General features: G+C 39.8%; 1 protein-coding gene across 1 annotated transcript in view; it reads right to left on the reverse strand.

The window, feature by feature from the left end:
• ABCG5 (ATP binding cassette subfamily G member 5) overlaps positions 1–20,129 on the reverse strand; it is a 438,604-nt gene that overhangs the window by 276,110 nt on the left and 142,365 nt on the right. The window contains exon 3 of the mRNA XM_044073759.1: positions 37–173. Within this exon, the coding sequence (XP_043929694.1) occupies positions 37–173 (137 nt within the window). The remainder of the gene's footprint in view (positions 1–36; positions 174–20,129) is intronic.

Genomic DNA, 20,129 nt, shown 5'->3' on the forward strand with positions numbered 1-20,129 from the left:
AAACAATGAACAAATGTAATTTAAGAGAAACAGTACCTGTAAAACATAAGAGAAGCAGTCCTTAAATTCATTCCTTTTAAGCTTCTGTTTATTTATATAAACTTCACCAAGGAGGGTACCAGTATTTCCAATTCTTCCAGAAATTGCATCAAGTAAAGTGGTCTTTCCTGAACCTGATGTACAACACAGAAGAAGAAATTGTTATATTTTACAAGTATAAACATCCATTGTCAGTCTTTCTGAACAAAATAATGCTTTAACTTGCTGCATATTTCCTGGATGAGATCATAATTATGTTGGAGCCAGGAAGCAAGATGATAAATAAGTGTAGAAGTCAATAAGAGTACCTTGATATTGGAACTCCATTTTCTTTATTGTTGTTGTTGTTGTTGTATTTTGTTTACCAGGGGTGTTCACTGAGATGTATAGGTTCCATTATAGGGGAGAGCATTCCTAGGAGCACAAGGAAGTTGTGTAACGTCTTTATGGTCATGCTTAATGGGAGCTAATTCTATTAAAAAGTAGGCCTTATGTTTTAAAGAAACACCTTCACCACTAAGCTGCTTTTCCCCTTGTGTCAGTATTAATCTTGTGACAGGGGCAATAAGTGAAACAGTTGACTTATTACACAGCAATTATCCGGTAAACATTTCAGAATCACCAGCTACCTAACTGTTGGACCATACTTTTTATTAGAACTTCCAAAAATGTCATTAGCTGTACTTTCGTAAGCATTAGATAACACCAGATACTTGATCTTACAGGAGGGATGCTATCATAATAGGTTCATAGTTTGTATGAGGCTAGTTGCCCTTGCAGGCCATTTCAAACATGGACAATTTCCCTTTTTGTGCTCGAATTAATCTATCTTATTTGGTTATAGATTGGCTTTACCCATTCCATGGTTGATAATTATATATTAACCCTAATGAGAATAACTGGCATCATACCATAGATATTTTTAGGAAACCCATGCATGGGGTGAAGCATTTAGGAGCTGACTCTGTCCATTAGTAGTACAGGGGACAGTCCTGGGGTAAATTTTCTGTTTCTCATCCATAGATTCAAGTTGCACTTGAATACGAACAGGGATGACCTTTGTTTTATGTGGATAGGGAGTCTATTCCAGAGCAACTGTATCCTGTGTGAGATATACCTGTCCCTCCAAACTGTTCTGCTGATGTTGCATAAGAGATTTAGATCCCTATACTGAGTATTTCTGATGCCATTTGACTTGCTGATATGGAGTAAATGCATTAGTATTAGATCAGAGGATCGGAGAATGTCTAGTTTGCCAGACATAGGTCACCTCTTAGCAGTCGGTAGGATACTGAGTAGAGTGACAGGGCTTTGAGCTGGTCAATGTAAGATATGTTGTTTAGGCCTTATATCCTTTTAGTAGGGTATCTCTGTAGGTGTTTCAGTTGTTGTATGTGTCTGGACAAATACATGCCAAAGGAGGCATTATATTCAATGACTGGCCTAATGAGGGCTGAGTAAAGGGGGGTAATGACATCCACAATCCCTTTATTTATAACTTGTGCAATATAGAAGGACTTTCTTACACAATGGACATGTTGGACAAAAGCTAGGTCACTTTCCATATATGTTCCCAAATCCCAAACAAATCCTTTATTTTTCCTTTCAGTTTTCACCACTCAGATTCTTGCAGTTCCACTGGGAAATTGCTTTAAGTATCATACATGACAGATGACACTCAAGTAAGAAAAGGCATTTTCCCTTGTAAATAAGACCTGTGAGTTAATGATAAAGAAATACTCTGTGATACGATTAAACTGCAGGACTAAGCAGCAAAAGCCCCACACAAAGCTATGTGTGGGACAGCTAAGGCTGCATGTATTGATTATGATTTAGTTATATGCTAGGAGAGAATTTAGTGGGACATGTTTTTGTTTCTTTTCAATGTTTTGCTTAAAACTATGTTATGATTTATTCTTTGATACTATCACAGTGTGGATACATTATGGACTTTTTGCAGTCCCTTACCCTGTACAGATTTTTTTTAATCTGATAACCTGAACAATTTTTTATTCTAAATAACAAAACAATACAAAAGGTCATTGACCTAAGGCATAATGTTGAAAGACTTATTAAAAGATATGGTGATTTCAACTGAAACCGAGACTTAATCAGAATCTATTGTAATAGCAAGAAAACCATTTAAATAAACTGTATCAACCAATCAAATAACACATACAAACATGATTGTATTAAAAACTTATAATAACACCTATTGCTCAAATAAATGTAAAAATGAATAAAATGTTGAATTAAGTTTTTAATATAATTAATAGTTTCCTAAATACATTTATTAAATATTTTAAAATTTTCTATTTTTTTTAAATTATATAATTCAAACTAGTCATTAAACTATGAAATGTGAGACATAAACTGGCCTGGTATTCAAACCTTATTTTCTGTATTCTGTTTATAATTTAGCAGCTCTCATTTTTAACACACTAGAAATACTAACACCATCATTCAAACCTGCATAGTCAGTGGCATTTAATCTCAACTGCCACAATATCTCCTTATATTCCAACCTATTTTCACAGTCTTCAGCCCTGGGTCCCTTGTTATCTATAATAAAGAATGTAACTTTTTTTAAATAGTGGCACACAAGGGTATGTCAAATAAGGTGTTACTAGTTTTTCTTTTCCTAATGTAAGTGTTTGCTTCTTTTGCCTTTTTCAACGTAAAATGTGGGGCTTGAAAAAAAAAGATGCTAAATACTCTACACTTGTAGAATCAAAATTAAACTGTGAAGGACATCCTGTAGTCCAGTTGCAATGTTCTACCAAGATGTAAGAACTATCATTAATGAACCTATAGTATTTATATCTACTGCATTTGTTAATGTGTTTGCTAATGGCTACAATATTTTCTCCCTTGTTAGATTCCTGGAGTTTTTTAATCTTTTTACCTCTGCTGTATTCAATGTATGGTTCATTCTTTAACTTACCTTTTACCCCTTTAGTAAATGTCAAGATGCAGTTCTTCTTAATAATGTTTTAATATCTGGTGCTACGGTACTGTAATATAACACCAAAAATAAACATCTTCCTGCAAAATTCTTCTTTTTGTTATGACCTCAGTGAAACATTTGGAACTCAGTTCCAAAACTGGATCTAAGCTTAGTCTGCCTTCCATTCATTATTTCCTCTTTTACCTGATAGCTTCTGTCTTTAAGCATCTGTGGCACACCCACCATTTATTTTTCAAATACAGTGTCATCACAGATCAATCAGATAAGTACACAATTTGATCCTTTACAAACTCTTCTTTTGAGAAAAGGGGTGGCAACTGAAAAAGTGCAAGTAATCAGTTGTAAAAAGTGTCTTTGCAATAAATAGTGGAAACAAAAGTACTTATATCAATATCTTTTGTTATTATGACATCTAAAAACTTATTTCTATAAAATGAAAGTGTGAGGTAAAACTTAAAAATGCTGTGGTGTTCAAATATCCAAGGAAAAAATTAAATATCTATATTCCCACTCCACAAAATAAAAAATGTCATCAAGAAAGCTGTAATAGCTGTAAAAATATTTAGCATAGAGTAAATTAAAATGTGCCATTATTCCCATTGTGCCATAACAATGTTGGCACATATGAGGGCTCAAGCAGCCCTCATAGCAACTCCCATTATCCATTGAAAATAGTCATCCTCAAAGAACAGGAAGCAGCACTTAACATTTCACTTAAGGTGTTAAGTTGGTCAAGCATCTATTATCAGTTTAACAAAAATCTACACCTTTTTGATGGGGGATAGTGGTAAACAGATGTTACTGTATCAAATCATTTTGAAAATCCACTTCCGAAGAAGTCTCTGTGAACAGATTGAGAAGAAAGCACTCTTCTAATAAGTTTTGGACATTATGCCTTTGTTCAACTGTTTTTTGTTTTGTTACATGTTGACTTGGTCTTGTTGGAAGTGCTGAACCTGTGTTGGTTATTTTCATCTTAAATACTTAAGGCTGGTGGTTGTAGTTAACTTATGCAGGCAAGTAGTAATTTCATACACAGACAGCATGTTACAACAATATAATAGGCAGATTACAATTTTAAGTATATTAGTGCAGTTTCAAACATACAGAGGCAGCATCGGCAAGTATGTAATAGTGTCATTAGGATAAAGCATCTAAAAGCATGATAGGTCACATGATGGGCAAAAAGTACATGTAAGCATGTAACAGCTGCATCATGGATGATAACCCTGTAAACTTGAAACTTATGTATTATGGGGAGGCAGGAGGCAGTGTCTATAGGAATAAAGCATAGGGATTCGGGGTCCCTGTAAACATACAATATCTGCATTATGCGATTACACAGTCTGCAGGGTCTGTGAGCATGAAACATCTGAATAATGAGGATGTAGTGTCTGTAAACATGTAATGTCTGCATTATGTGATTACACAATCTGCAGGGTCTGTGAGCATGAAATATCTGTATAATGAGGATGCAGTGATTGTAAACATGCAATGTCTGCATTATGTGATTACACAATCTGCAGGGTCTGTGAGCATGAAACATCTGTATAATGAGGATGCAGTGTCTGTAAACATGCAATGTCTGCATTATGTAATTACACAATCTGCAGGGTCTATGAACATGAAACATCTGTATAATGAGGATGCAGTGTCTGTAAACATGAAATGTCTGCATTATGTGATTACACAATCTGCAGGGTCTGTGAGCATGAAACATCTGTATAATGAGGATGCAGTGTCTGTAAACATACAATATCTGCATTATGGGATCAAACATCTGCAGGGTCTGTGAGCATGAAGCATCTGCATAATGAGAATGCAGTGTCTGTAAACATGCAATGCAGTGTGGAACATTTATATTGTAGGTGGCAGTGAGTGGAAAGAAGAATTATCTGTGTTGTGTGGATGCAGAATTTGAAGTATGAAATATATGTATTATAAAGATGCTGTGTTTTTAAGTAATAAACATTCATATTATAGGGAAATGGTATCCTTAATCATGGAACATCTGTATTCTAGGAAGGCAGTGTATGCAATCCTGGAATGTCTTTATTGGGATTGTCTATACCATGGATATTTGTATTATGGAGAGGCAGTATCTATAAGCAATAAACATCTGTGTTGTGGGAATGCAGAGCTTGTAACATGAAACATCCATATATGAAATCAATATCTATAAACATAAATCAGCTGTACTATGTCAATGTCTGAAGCATGAAATACACATATGTAACAAAAAATCTGCATTAGGGAAGACACTCTCTGTAATCATGGATCAAGTGTGTTATGAGTAGGCAATGTCTTTAAGAATGAAACATCTGTATTATGAGGTGGCAAATCTTGTAAGTGTTAAATGTCTCCATTATGGGATGCAGTATTTGTAGCATGAAACATCTGTATTATGAGGAAACAGTATCAGTAAACACAGATGCATTTGAAGTCTGTAAATATGAAACATCTGTATCTCATAGGGCTGCAGTGTCTATAAGCACAAGGGATCTGTATGACAAAGGGGGAAGTGCCTATAAGCCTGAAAAATGTGCATTATGTGGTGTCTATGTTTGTAAGTCTAGAATATCAGTGATATAAGGAGACAGTGTTTTCAAGAATGAAATATATGTATTATAGGGAGGCAGTGTCTGTAAGAAGTAAATATGTGAATTATGGAAAGGCAGAATCTGTAAACACTGAATACCTGTGTTATGGAGAGACAATATCTGTAAGCATGGAATATCCATATTATGAGGAGAGAGTGTCTTTAAACAAGAAATAATTTCATTATGGACAGGCAGTGTTTGTAAGGATAATATCCATATGATGGGGGCGGTGCAGTGTCTGTAAGTATGTGACTCCTATACTGATGGACACAGTGTCTGTAAACTGAAAGTATCTACTGTGGGAAGGCTGTGTTTGTAAGTTGAAAATGTCTGTATTAAAGGAATGCAGCATCTGTAACCATGGGATATCTGTATTATGGAAAGGTACTGTCTGTATGCATGAAACATTCCTATTTTAGGACGGCAGTGTCTGCAAGTATGGAAAATCTGTATGATGGGGAGGCAGTGACTGTAAACCTGAAACATCTGTGTTATGAGGACAGAGTATTTATAACCATGGAATATCTGTAATCTAAGGATGCACTGTCAGTAAGTATGAAACACCTATATTACAGGGACACAGTGTCTGTAATCATGGAACATGTGTGCTATGGGAAGGCAGTGACTGTCAGCATGAATGATTGCCCTTACTGTGATTTAGTGCCTATAAGCATGAAACACCTTTATTATGGAGAGGCAGTGTCTGCTAGCTTCAGTCATTTGTATTATGCAGATGTGGCTGTAAGCCTGGAACATCTGTATTATGGAGTGGTAGTGTATGCAAGTGTAAAACATCTGTATTATGGAGAAGCAGTCGAGGGCTTTATTTATGTATTTATGTATGTATTTATTGACATTTGTTTACAGGGAAAGTCTGACTGGGCAAGAACCAATTTTCAGCAGACAGCTGGGGAGTAAAGCACCGCAGAATACAAATTACAACAGTAGTTCAATATCAGGCACAATAAAATATACAAATGTAAGAGAAGAATATAAATATCAAACATCTACGGAAGATATACAACATAAATGCATTTGAGATAAAGAAATATGAAAAAAAAGAAAAAGAAATATATGCAAGATAAATTAAAACTGAGTATGAAAAGAAAAGAAATGTAGCATTGGTGGCAGAAGATAAGGCTTGTTGTTCACAGCTGCCAGAATAATAGTTCCCAGTCAAATGACTGTATGTATGCATGAATCACGTGAAAATAGTGAAGCATAAAGAAAGAGCAAGTGATGTATACTAACTGTGGATGCTGACTCAGATAAAAGCAGTTGTGCAAAACTGTGTCATCTGCAACTCTAACCATAATAACAGTCTGGAAGAATAGATGTTAAATGTTACACTTCATGGTTGTCCTGGTTGTAAATATCTGTGTCCACATAGTCAATTTGGTGATTTCTTACATACGCACATAAATGTTCTAAGCTTCCTGAAATAAAGAGACAGATACAAGTGTGATTGGTGCACTGAGGTTTACATTTGCAAACAGGAGACACCTGATGTTACCAGATCTAACAATGGCCCACAACGTAGTTCAGAAGATTTGTAGATGAGTGGGAATTTGGACATATTAAGGGAAGTTAATTTATTTGTGATGAGCAGGAGCAAGTGATAGAGAACTATCTGAATGATGACAAATCTCATGAGACGAAAATGTAGCAAAAGCTATGAAAATTGTCATCTCTCAGTTTTGTTTATTTGTATTTGTTTTTTCAGGGTAGAACACTGATCTTCTTGGACTTTTTCAGACTCAGAACAAGAGTGGTGTCTGATAAGTGACTTTCTCAGAATCACATAGTTAGGTAATGGAAGTTGAGGCAATCAAACCTTGAACCTCTGGACCACAGGTAACAACTTGTAGCAGTTCCTTAATCCTCTAACCAACTGCCAGACAATTTACAATATAAGAATAGTTCATTGTAAGGCTCTGTCTCACCAGCTTAAGAATTAATGGGCACAGTTACTTACTTCAACTACATTACTGGATGCCTGGCAATAAGTACAAAGTTAAGGAAATGCTAGAGAGAAGTCAGCAGAGAGAGAAGCATAATTGTCCCAAGTACGTCAAAAATGACCAGATTTGCTGGCTAGAGATCAAGTAGAAATCTACAGTCATGGGAAATGTTGCAGTCTGAAGCTGAAATTGTGGTAAAACAGCTAAACCAAGTTCCTACCTTGCTTGTGGGAAGACTGAAATCTGTATTGGAAGAATCACAGGCATTTGTATAAGATAGATACTTTGAATCTCCAGCAGGTGCTTAAAGTGTGCACTTTTTCTGCAGTCTGAGATTATAACATGTGACAGCATGCATCCACCTTACACGTTTTCAAGCACGATTAACAATCAGTTTTTTTGTGTATCTCGATTACAAACAGAAGAAGCTCAATATGCTGCAGCTATTGACAATACAAGTAAGAGACTTATATATACACACATAGAGAGGGAGTATGCTCCAAGTGATTCCTGCACTGGTTGTTGAGTGGCTTAAGTGTGAGAATTTAATGTTATGGTGAGTTTTACCCCAGTATATTGTATTCTGGTTTTCAAGGTTTTCTCCCCTTTTCTTCACTGTGGTTTGACTGTTGAGTTGGTATATATAAATTCATGGAGTGGGGAACTTGTCCTCCACATTAGCAGGGTGAAAGGGTCTCGACCCCTGCAATTTTTTTTTTTTTTTGTGTTTTGTTTTTTGTATTTTTTGGCTCAATGTTTTTGTTATTAATTCCTGATGAACAGTTTAAAGGCACAGAGAGCACACCAACAGTGCAAGGTTATAATGCCTTCCACGCATTTAGACCAGCTACTACACGAACAAGAATTAAAGGTGGGGGAATCTCTGTTTACATCAAAAATAAATATACCACAAGGCTGGTCAAACAGGACAATGCACTTGAGCTGCTCCATGTTCAAATCACCACAGGCAAAATCCAATATCACCTCTTTGCCAGCTATAGGTCCCCCTCTATGATCCAGGAAACCCACACCATGTATTTAAACTTATTAGAAACATTAACCATCCAATCCAATACCATATTCATGGTTGACTTTAATTACCTCCCTATTAACTGGGAATACTATACTACACCAAACGTACAGACACTGAGATTCCTGGATTTTGTAAACACGAACTCCCTGAACCAGATAGTCAATACACCAACAAGGGGTGCTACCATACTGTATCTGGTCCTCACTAATATGGGAGAGTGCTGAACACCCCCTACTGTAATGTCTTCCCTGGTAAGGTCAGACCACAAAATGGTCTCCTTTGAAGTAAAAATAAAACCTGGACCCCCAGCTAAAAATTGGAATATTCAGGAGCTACTTTAAGGCTAATCACAGTACAAGGACAAAATGATTGACTTCAACAATTGGCTAAGCTTCTGGTGTCATTCTAAGGGGATCCAGTATCTGTCTGCCTGGGACAACATGGTCGACAGACTACGATGCTTTGCCAGAGATGGCCTGCACCTGTCACCTGATACTGGCTAAGGCTCTTGCCACCCCTATAGTGTCTTCTTTAGGCAAGGTTCAAATGACAAATTCACCACAAAAAACAAAACACAAAAAAAAAAAATTGTAACCGTAACAGGAACAGACAAGCACAAACTGAGGGTAATGCTACTCAATGCTAGAAGTCTAAATCTCAAAATGCACTCCCTCGAGGCACTCCTTAAAATGGAGAACATCGATATCTGTGCAGTGATTGAGACCTGGTTCAATGCTCCAGAGTGCACCCCTGCATTACCAGGCTATAAGTCATACCACACTTTTTGGCCACCTACCAAAGGTGGAGGTGTGTCCATATTCATTAAGGATATCCACACCTCCAGGCTAGTTGCTCGGCATAATGCATCTGAGGTTATCTAAGTGCAATTAACTCTGGGCAAAACTGCAATCCAAATTGTAGCCTGCTACAGATCCCCCACCATGCCCCAGGATTCTCACTCCTCTTTTAATGATATACTGGAAAATATTAGGGCTCAACCAAACACCCTAATAATGGGCAATTTCAACTACCCCACCATTAACTGGGAAAACTACTCATGTACCAACTCCTTTGCTCAACGTTTTCTGGAATTCATAAATTCCAATGCCCTGGATCAACTTATTTACACCCCCACCAGGGGCAACAATATCCTAGACCTAGTCATTTCCAACATGAGTGACCGGTGTTCCACACCTGAAGTCAACTCCTTGTTAGATCCGACTATAAGCTAATCACCCTAGATAGCCACATCCCACCCACACCCCCCATTAAGGAAACCATGATAAAAAATTTCTCCAAAGCCAACTTCATGCTTCTTAAGACAGAAGTGATGAACTTCATGACACCCATGCAGACAGACAATACAGTTACGACTGCTGAATCCTACACAAATGCACTCTATAAGCACTTACACCAATGCATGGATCGTGCTATCCCAAACAGAACCAAGACGTTACCCTCCAAAAAAAGGAAGCCAATCTGGTGGTCCCCTGCCATAAACAAACTCTACAGCAGAAAGAAGAAACTGTTGCAAAAGAGAGTAAAATCCCATGAGTGGAGGAGCTCCCTGGTCAGCCTCAATAAGAAGCTAAGATCCCTTATAAGATCCTCCAAAGCTAGCTATGAAATCAAAATTGCCACTTATTCTAAGGACAACCACAAAGCATTCTATAGCATGTCAGGAATCTCAATAGCAACACCCAGATCTGCTCTGAGTTACAGCACAATGGCACAAAAATTACAGAACCAATTGATATTGCCAACATCCTGTCAGATAGGTTCAGTGCTAACTGATTTTACCCCCCTCCCACCCCCTAAAGGGCCCATATCTATACAGGAAGAAAACAGAGTCCCTGTAATCACAACTATGCAGATAAAAGCTGCACTCTCTAAAGCCAAAAACACAGCATTCATGGGACTGGACAGCATCCCAGGCTGCATTTTACATGAACTTCAGAACAAACTGATTCCCTACCTAAGCACCATGTTCAATCATAGCCTCACATCAGGTTTTGTGCCCACTGAATGGCGCACCGCAGCAGTTATCCCACTCCACAAAAGGGGAGCCACCACTGATCCCAGGAACTATTGCCCTATTAGCCTGATGAGCCTGGTCTGTAAGGCCATGGAATGTATCATCATGGAACTCATAAACAAAGGCACTGGTAACCTCCAAACTCTGAACCCCACCCAGTTAGGGTTTGTGAAAGGTAGATCATGCCTCCTGAACCTGATCGACTTCTTTGATGCAGTCACCAAAGCTGTAGACGAGGGTAAGGTGGTTCACACAGCCTATCTTGACCTCGTCAAGGCTTTCAACACCATCCCCCATTCTGGAATTATAGCTAAACTCACTAAACTAGGTATAAATCCTTATGTCACAAGATGGGTTGCCACTGACAGAACCCACACTGTAAAAGTTGCAGACCCCAAATCTGACTTCAAGCCAGTGACAAGTGGAGTACCACAGGGTTAAGTCCTGGAACCTCTCTTGTTTGGTATCTACTTCTCTGAAGTACAGGCTAACCAGAAGGCCTTTGGCTAACAAAGTTCGCAGATGACTACAAACTAGGAGCCATAGTCGAGTACCTAAATGATGTGGACATCCTACAGAAGGGCCTCACTGAGACAGATGCCTGGTGTCAGAGCTATGGCCTCAAGCTCAATGCCAAAAAGTGCATTGTCATCCCCTTTGGTAAAAAGACATCCTTCAAAGCCCCCGGGCCAATGGAAACTACGGCCCAAACTGCAGAAACCTTTATAAACACATTCTATGGACACCTTCAGGAATGCATGGATCATACGATCCCAAATAAAACCAAGACCCAATTCTCCAAAGGCACACGTCCAATCTGGTGGACCCCAGCCATAAATAAGCTTTACAACTAAAGGAGGAAGCTACTACATGATAGAGCTAAATCCCTAAAAGGGAAGGCATCTCTGATCAGTACTAGCGAAAAACTACGGTCCCTCATAAAATCATGCAAGGCCAGCTTCGAGAGAAAAATTGCACAGGACAGCAAAGATAATCACAAGGCCTTCTTTAGTTATGTTAGAAGCCTGGGTGGCAACTCCCAAATATGTACAGAGTTAATCCAAAATGACAAAAAAATACACTGAACCCACAGACATAGCCAACATCCTGGCAGACAGGTTCAGTGCAAACCCCCCCCCCCACAAAAGTGCAAATATCTATCCCGGCAGAGAGTCGCCTCCCTGACATCTCAGATGCTCAGGTGACAGCTTCCCTCTTCAAGGCAAAAAGCACAGCATCAATGGGACCGGACGGTGTCCCGGGCTGCATCTTACACGAGCTCCAAGAAGAGCTAAAACCTCATCCTCAGGCTTAGTACAGGATATGCACCCAAGGAATGGCGTACAGCAACAGTGGTCTCACTCCACAAAGGCGGTGCCTCAACGGACCCTGGAAACTATCACCCCATAAGTTTGACTAGCCTGGTCTGCAAAGCTATGGAGCGGATCATCATGGAGCTCATAAACAAAGACATTGGGGACCTGCAGACGCTGGATCCTACCCAATTTGGCTTTGTTAAGGGCAGATCCTGCCTCCTGAACCTGGTTGACTTCTTTGAAAGAGTCACCAAGGCCATTGATGAAGGGAAGGTAGTCCACACAGCCTACCTGGACCTCGCAAAAGCCTTTGACACAGTACCCCACTCGGGCATCATAAATAAGCTCTCCAGCTTAAATATCAACCCCTATGTCATAAGATGGGCTGCAAACTGGCTCAAAGATAGAACCTACATAGTCAGAATTGCGGGAGCCATGTCAGACTCTAAACCAGTTACTAGTGGCATCCTACAAGGCTCAGTCCTGGGACCTCTCTTGTTCCGTATATATTTCTCTGAGATACAGGCTAACACGGGAGGACTATGGCTGACCAAGTTCGCAGATGACTACAAACTGGGTGCCATAATCAACTCACCAACTGACACAGACATCCTCCAAAAGGGTCTCACAGAGACGGTAACTGGTGCCAGAACCATGGCCTAAAGATAAATGCCAAAAAGTGCATAGTCATCCCCTTAGGGAAAAACAAAGTGCCCACAAATTACCACATAGGTGGTAATAGGTGGTAATCCATTAAGCACAGAAGAAGTAATTAGGGATTTTGGGACCCAAGTGGATAGCAATCTTTCCTCTGAAAATCACGTCGCCAAAGTGGTTAGAAAGACCTTCTATATAGCCCACCTTATCATGAAAGGGTTCACATCTAGATCAAGAGAGGTCATTGTGCCCCTCTACTCATCACTCATCAGGCTCATAATAGAATACAATGCCCCATTTGGGATGTACCTTACCCGACACCTGCAGCAACTGGAAAGACCCCAAACGTACCTCACCAAGAGGATCAAGGGACTCAAACAGATGACCTATGCTGCCCGGTTAAAGAAACTCCAGCTATACTCAGTTGCATACCGCCTACTCAGAGGCGACCTGTGCCTGACGTATAAAGCCATGTCAAACCCAGATTTAATGGACATGCTCCACCTCAGAAAATCCAAATCCCTTAGAGCTACATGCTCGAGGGACTTAAACCTCAGCACAGAAATTAATAGAACATGCTGGAGGGACAGATTTATAACACAGAGGCTCCCATCACTCTGGAATAGAATCCCAGTCCATGTCAGACAGAGCCCCTCACTGCTTCTCTTCAAGAGAAATCTTGACGAGTGGATGGGAGATCGTAGGTTTACCCTGGGGATCACTTCTGCGTCACTGCTAGACAGAGGCACAGTAAACTAACCTTAAAAGGGTATAGTCAACTCATTTAAAAGGGTGGCGAAAGCCAAACACACTCTGGCTAGGCTTGTAAATGCCCTAGGGCAGATAGCCTAGTATCAACCTATGAACCTATGAACATGAACTACCACATAGGCGGCAGTCTACTTAATGCAGAATGTGTGATAAGAGACCTTGGGACCCAGGTGGACAGTAGTCTCTCCTTTGATAATCACATCACCACAGTAGTCAGGAAATCCTTCTACATGGTACACCTCATCACAAAAGGGTTCTCATCCAGGAAATAAGAGGTCATTGTTCCCCTCTACTCGACACCTCATTAGACCCATTATAGAGTACAATGCCCCTTTTGTAATGTACCTCACAAGACATCTGCAGAAGCTGGAAAGGCCACAGAAGTACCTCACAAAGAGGATTACTGGCCTCAAACAGATGCCCTATACTGACCGTCTCAAAAAACTCCAGCTTTACTTCATAGCATATCACCTCTTCCGAGGTGATCTCTACCTAACATATAAAGCTATGTCAAACCCAGAGCTGTCGGACATGCTGTTGGACATGCTGCACCTGAAGAAATCCCAATCCCTCTGAGCTACATGCTCAAGGGATCTAAACCTTGTCACCACAATAAGCAGGACATGCTGGAGGGATAGATCCTGTCCTAGAGACTTTCCATACTCTGGAACAAGCTACCCATCTATGTCAAGCAAAGTTCCTCATTAGCACTCTTCAAGCATAATCTTGATGAGTTGATGGGAAATGGGAAATACACCCCGGGGATCACTTCTGTGTCTCTGCTTAACAGGGGCACAGGGAAATAACTTTCCTGGGTGGTGTAAGCCAGGGAACCTTGTTGGCTAGGCTTACTTAGGCCCTTGGGTCAATAACCTAGTACCTATCTATGAGCCTATGAACCTATGAACCTCCTTTTATTAAGTCATAACCTGGCAAAATTTCAAGCCTCCATAAACCCTGAGAACACTGCTGCCTATGCAGAACTGTCCACAGAAACCCTGCACAAGCATATTAATAGCTTCATAGAGGCAGCTGTACCCACCAGGAAGAAGTGCAGAACTAACTCACAATTCAAGCCATCCTGATAGAATCACAAAATCAATAAGCTGTACAAGAGAAGGAAGAAAATAATGTCAGAATTAGGAGATGCAGCACCTAGCAGGATAAAAGCACTCAAACAAAACATCTCAGAGGACAAATAAAGTCCACCAAAGCCAAATTTTAAGTGAATTTGGCCTTCCAGGCCAAAGACAACCACAATGCATTATTTAGCTATGTCCTCAACCTCAAAGGCAGTACAGAATTTTGTGCAGAGCTCCTTGTAAATGGAGCCACCTATACTGAGACAGAAGATATAGCAAACCTACTGGCTAATAAATTTAGCTCCAACTTTACCCTTCTCTCCCCCTCAACCTTCCCTCAGGAAATACCATCAAATATAACTCCCCCTGCTATCACTAGGGAACAGGTCCTTAATGCTCTCTCTCAGGCCAAGAACACTGCATCACTGGGCCCAGACAATATCCCAGCATTCCTTCTAAATAGCATGAGACATGACCTATCAAGGCCTCTGGAATTGCTATTTACCTATAGCCTCCAAACAGGCTTCATGCCTCTTGAATGGAAAACAGCAAGAGCCATCCCTCTGCACAAAGGTGGACCATCTACTGACCATGGAAACTATTTATTTTATTTTTATTTTATTTTACATTTGTTGACCGGGCTAGTCTAACTGAAGATATGTCCATTTTCAGTAGAGGCCAGGGGAGAAAAGCTCCAACAGAGATAAAAAACAAAGGTTTTTTTTACGAGGAAAAAAAAATATACCAGACATAGATGCTATTTCCACACATTTCATACAGCTATTTACAAAAAGTAGCACAAGATATTTACTTGTACTAGTAACTAAAAAAAAAGTATCCCATTTCTGGTTTAATGTTTTCCTATTGCACTACAGGACCTACGTTTAGTGGAGAGAGTAGAGTTAGTAAAGATATTAGTAGCAGTACTGATAGGTTAGTCAGGGTTACAACAACGGCAAAGCCAGTGTGTATTAAGGAAAAATTTGAGTTTATGTTTGAAAAGTGATAAGGCAGGAAGGGAAGTAAGTTCACTAGGTAGATGGTTCCAGTTTTTCCCAGTTGTGTTAGAGAACAGTGAGTCCCCTGCCATGTTATTAGACTTGTTAATGTTAACTAGAAGTTTGTTGGATGAACATAAGGCATTAAGATTTTTATAAGGAGTTATGAGGTCTGAGAGTATTGGAGTGTTGTCAGGCTAGTAAAGGATTTTATGGGCAATAGTAAGTTGGTTGAATTAAAGCTGATTTTGTAGTTCAAGCCATCCAAGTTGTTTGAGGTTATGGCAATGGTGGGTTCTGAAGGGTTTACCAGTAGCAAATCTGGCAATGTTGTTATAGGAGGTAGCTAGTTTGAGGAGATTAAGTTTTGATAGGTTGGTATATATTGGTGAGGCATAGAGAAAAGTAGAGATTAGAAGGGAGTGGGCAATGGCGGTTCTTGCTATTGGTGAAAGGAATGGTTTGACTCTATACAGGGAGCCCATTTTTCTGTTAACTGATTTTATAGTGTTGTTAATGTGGGTATTAAAGTTAAGGTTGTTATCTATCGTGATTCCTAGGAGTTTTGTGGTAGAGTCAGAGGCTTTGAGGGTGCCATTTTTAGAAACGATTAAGAAATCTATAGGTGTGGTCCTACCAGTAGGAGTAAAGAGCAGGAGCTTTGTTTTTTGGGATTCAAAAGGTGACAGCGTTTTAAGAACCATGTCTCAACTATATTAAATACTTTCTGGGTTTGGGATTGCAGTTCAGAAGCAGATTTAGATGTGCAGATTAAAGTAGAATCATCTGCATATTGTAGACAAGTTGCATTGGGAATTGCTAAGTAGAGATCATTAATGAAGACTGAAAATAAGAGAGGACCTTGAATGGAGCCCTAGGGGACACCCAATGTGACAGGCAGGTAGGATGATAGCTTATTCTCCCAGAGCCCTGCCTGTTGCCTGTTGCTCAGGTAGGATGTGAACCATTTTACGGATAGAGAATCAAAGGAAAGTGATTTGAGAAGATAGATAAGCAATGCATGGTTTACCATATCGAAAGCCTTTGAAAGATCAATAAATAGAGCTGAAGAGAGTATGTTGTTGTTGAGGTTTCTATTAATGGTGTCAGTAAAGGATGAGAGGGCAGTAGTGGTACTATGGAATGGCCTAAAGCCATGCTGGCTTTTAGCTAGTTTGTTATTGACAGTTAGGTGTCCTATTAACTGATGAATACATTTTTCCATTATTTTTGCTAAGGGGGATAGAAGAGCTATGGACTGATAGTTACAATATTCAATTGAATTGCCACCTTTGTGTAGGAGGATAATGTGTGAGATTTTCCAGATGGCAGGGATGGATCCTTCCTTAATGGTTCTGTTTATCAGGAATGATATTGGATAAGCTACAGCTTTAGCTGCTTTTTGCAGATATTCAGCTGGGATCTGGTCAGCAGAGGGGGTACAAGGCTTAGGTTTTACTAGGAGTTTGAAAATGAAGTTAGTAGAGATGGGTTGTAGTTGGAAGATAGAAAGAGTGCTAGTCATGGGGGTAGGAAGGCTGGAGGTATCAGGGGATAGGTGACTGGCTAGAGATTGGATGGCTTCTGTGAAGAAGGAGTTAAAGTCATTAGCAGTTTGGATGGGAGTCTCATGATTAGCTCCTAAAGGGGTTGGTGTACTGGAGTGTCCTGGGTGTAGGTGTCTATTGATACTTGCCCAGAATCTTTGGGGGTTATTTTGGTGTGTTTGCTGTATTTGACAGTAAAAGTTTGTTTTATCTAGGAGTATGGATTTTTTAGTTGTGTTTCTTATTTGTCTAAATATTTGTTGATCAGATGTGCTTTTAGTAGTTCTCCACCTAGTCCAGGCTTTATTTCGAAGTAGGATTTTTTGCTTGGTATCTTTGGTGAGCCATGCGGCAGGTTTTGACCTAATTCTTATTTTATGTTTGGGTGCATGCAGGTCTAGGATAGTTAAAAATTTGGAGTTAAAGTATAGGACATCATTTTCCAATGGGATGGTTTTTAGACAGTTCCAATCACAGGCACTGATTTCACTCCAGAAGAGTTCTTGGTTAAAATATTTGTTGGAACATATAATTCTACATGATGTTGGGTGTAAGATATCTGTTTTTTGCCTAATTATATAGGTAAAGGAGTGGTCACTTACATCACTAGGGAAGATACCTACTTTGTAGGCTTGGTGGTGATTATTAATAAGTATCCAATCTAAGGTGCTCTCTTTTTGGTTTGGTTTGGTTTGTTAATTCTAGTTGGGGAGGTGATAGTCTGAGAGAAGCCATGAAGGTTAATATGAGTAGTGGAATGTTCAGTATTGATGCACTTCCAGTCAATATTGACATCACCTAGGATTATAGTTTCTTGTGGGAAGGTTGCAGAGACCCAGCTAAGAATATTCTCTAAGGAGTTAATGTTATTTCCGAGAGGTAGATAGATACATAAGATATTTATGGATTTACTTGGATTAAGCTGAAACTTGGAAACAAACACTTCTGTATTACTGTCTTCAGGTGGGTTATATGGTGAGGTGGTAACCTGTAGTTCATCTTTGTAAAGAATTGCTACTCCCTCTCCCTTTCTCCTAATACGGCCATGTCTCAATATGTTATATTCTGGTGGGATAATTTCATTGTCGTGAGTTTGTGGTTTTAACCAAATCTCTGTCAAGCATAGAATGTCCAAAGAGTATATGTCTAAGGGAGAATGGAGATGGGGAACTTTGTTATTGACACTTTGGATATTGAGATGTGCTATTAGGAGTGAGTTGGGAAGTTTTAGGGCTCAGTGTGGTAGAGGGATAGTTGGTAAGCAGATCAGTAGGTAGGACATTGGCTGGGCCTGGGTTAGGATGGATGTCACCATTTTGTAAGGATCTTTTTTGTAGAACGTGCAATGTGTAATGTAGATAATTAATAGAAACTGAGCTTTTTTGGTTGAAGGATTATAGTATTTGACGTGGGACAGTCTGTGGAACTTTGCATGTAGGTAACTAGGTGTAGATTTGTGGGGGATAGTGAGGATTTGTGTGGCTGTTTGTATAGGTGGGTAGTGGAAATGAGAGTAATATAGGTGTTCGAATGAGGTTAGGTGGTAGGCTGAGATTATAACAGATATAGGTGTGGTAGTGAGTAGTAGTTTAGTTAGTGTGGAGATAGTTGTGGTAGGCATCATGAATACGATTAGTTGAGGGTACTAGAGATAGGTAGAAAAGACCTAAGTTAGAACAGACTAGGATAGAGGGGTAAGAGTAGGAGATAAGACACTTAGTAGTGATAGCTATAATTGATTAAGTGGAGAATTAAGGGTGTGGTGTTAACTATCTAGGATGGTGGGACTATTTCATTCATTGGATGGAGAGGAGGGTGTGGCTGAGTGGTATAAGTGTAGGGTCACTGGGGGTGGGTGGGAATTGGGGGTACGGTAGGGGAGCAGAGTGAGCCCGCAGGGCGAATGGAGCAGGAAGAGACATGAGAAGGAAGAAACTCAAGAGAAACAATCAACAAAATACTGATTTTTAAAGGTAAGGCCATGTTTGGGTACGTCTATATTTGGGAAAGTATAGAAATAAAGGAGAGTAGTGGGAGAGATGCTAGGGTAAGAGGAATGCTACTAGTAGAGGTAAAGGCTAATGTAGGCAATAGTATCAGCAAGATATGAGGAACAGAGTATAATGAGAATTTTCTACGAGCCACAGGGGTAGGTATATGATGGTTGGCCTGGGTAAGGATGCCACCTAGTGGTCAGAAATATTATATCAAGAGTACTTTACTATGGGTGTAATCTGGTCGGAGAGTCAAGGAAGGGGAAAGAATAGTTAGGGAGTTTGTAATAGCAGTTAGAGAGGTATACTGGTTGTAGGGTAAAGAGGGAGAAAGTCTGCTGGCTGTCCTGGCTGGGGAGCATTCTTTACACCTCCATAAAATAATAGTAGCAAACTAAACTTTACTGTCAGGTGTAAGAGGACACATACTTTCCTTCTTCCTTTATTGAAGGGTTCAGGAATAAAAGGCAAACAGATGATGCAGCAGGAAGGTTTGGAGAGGGTCCTTAGTCGACAGGCAGGATGATTCTACAATCTTAGTGCAGTCTAAGCAAGTTGGGTAACAAATTAAGCAGCCAGGACGCTAGGGCCAGGATAGCTCTGCAGCTTGGAGTGAGTCCAGAAGAGTAAAGATAAAGATAAACTACATAAAGATAAACTACATACCCATAAGGACCACTAGTCTTATATGTAAAGCCATGGAAAGAATTATCATGGAAATAGTGATATAGTAAACCTTCAGACACTGGACTCAACCCAGTTTGGTTTCGCCAAGGGTAGATTATGCCTACTCAACCTGTTGGTCTTCTTTGAGAAGGTCACGAAAGCAATAGATGAGGGCAAAATGGTTCACACTGCCTCCCTTGACATGGCCAAGGCATTTGACACAATGCCCTACTCGGGCATTGTTGACAAACTCAAGAGGTTAGGTACAAACTCATATGACACCTGGTGGCTAGCCAACTAGTTCACAGACAGGACCCAAGAAGTTAGAACTGGAAAGTCCACCTCTACAAAGAGGCCAGTCAGAAATGGAGTCCCTCAGGGATCAGTCCTTGGACCAGCCTTTTTTGGCATTTACTTCTCTGAAGTCAAGGCCAATGTCAGTGGTCTCTGGCTTACTAAATT

Source organism: Protopterus annectens, chromosome 6.part0 (assembly GCF_019279795.1).
Source record: "Protopterus annectens isolate FY-2018-M chromosome 6.part0, PAN1.0, whole genome shotgun sequence".
NCBI lineage: Eukaryota > Metazoa > Chordata > Ceratodontiformes > Protopteridae > Protopterus > Protopterus annectens.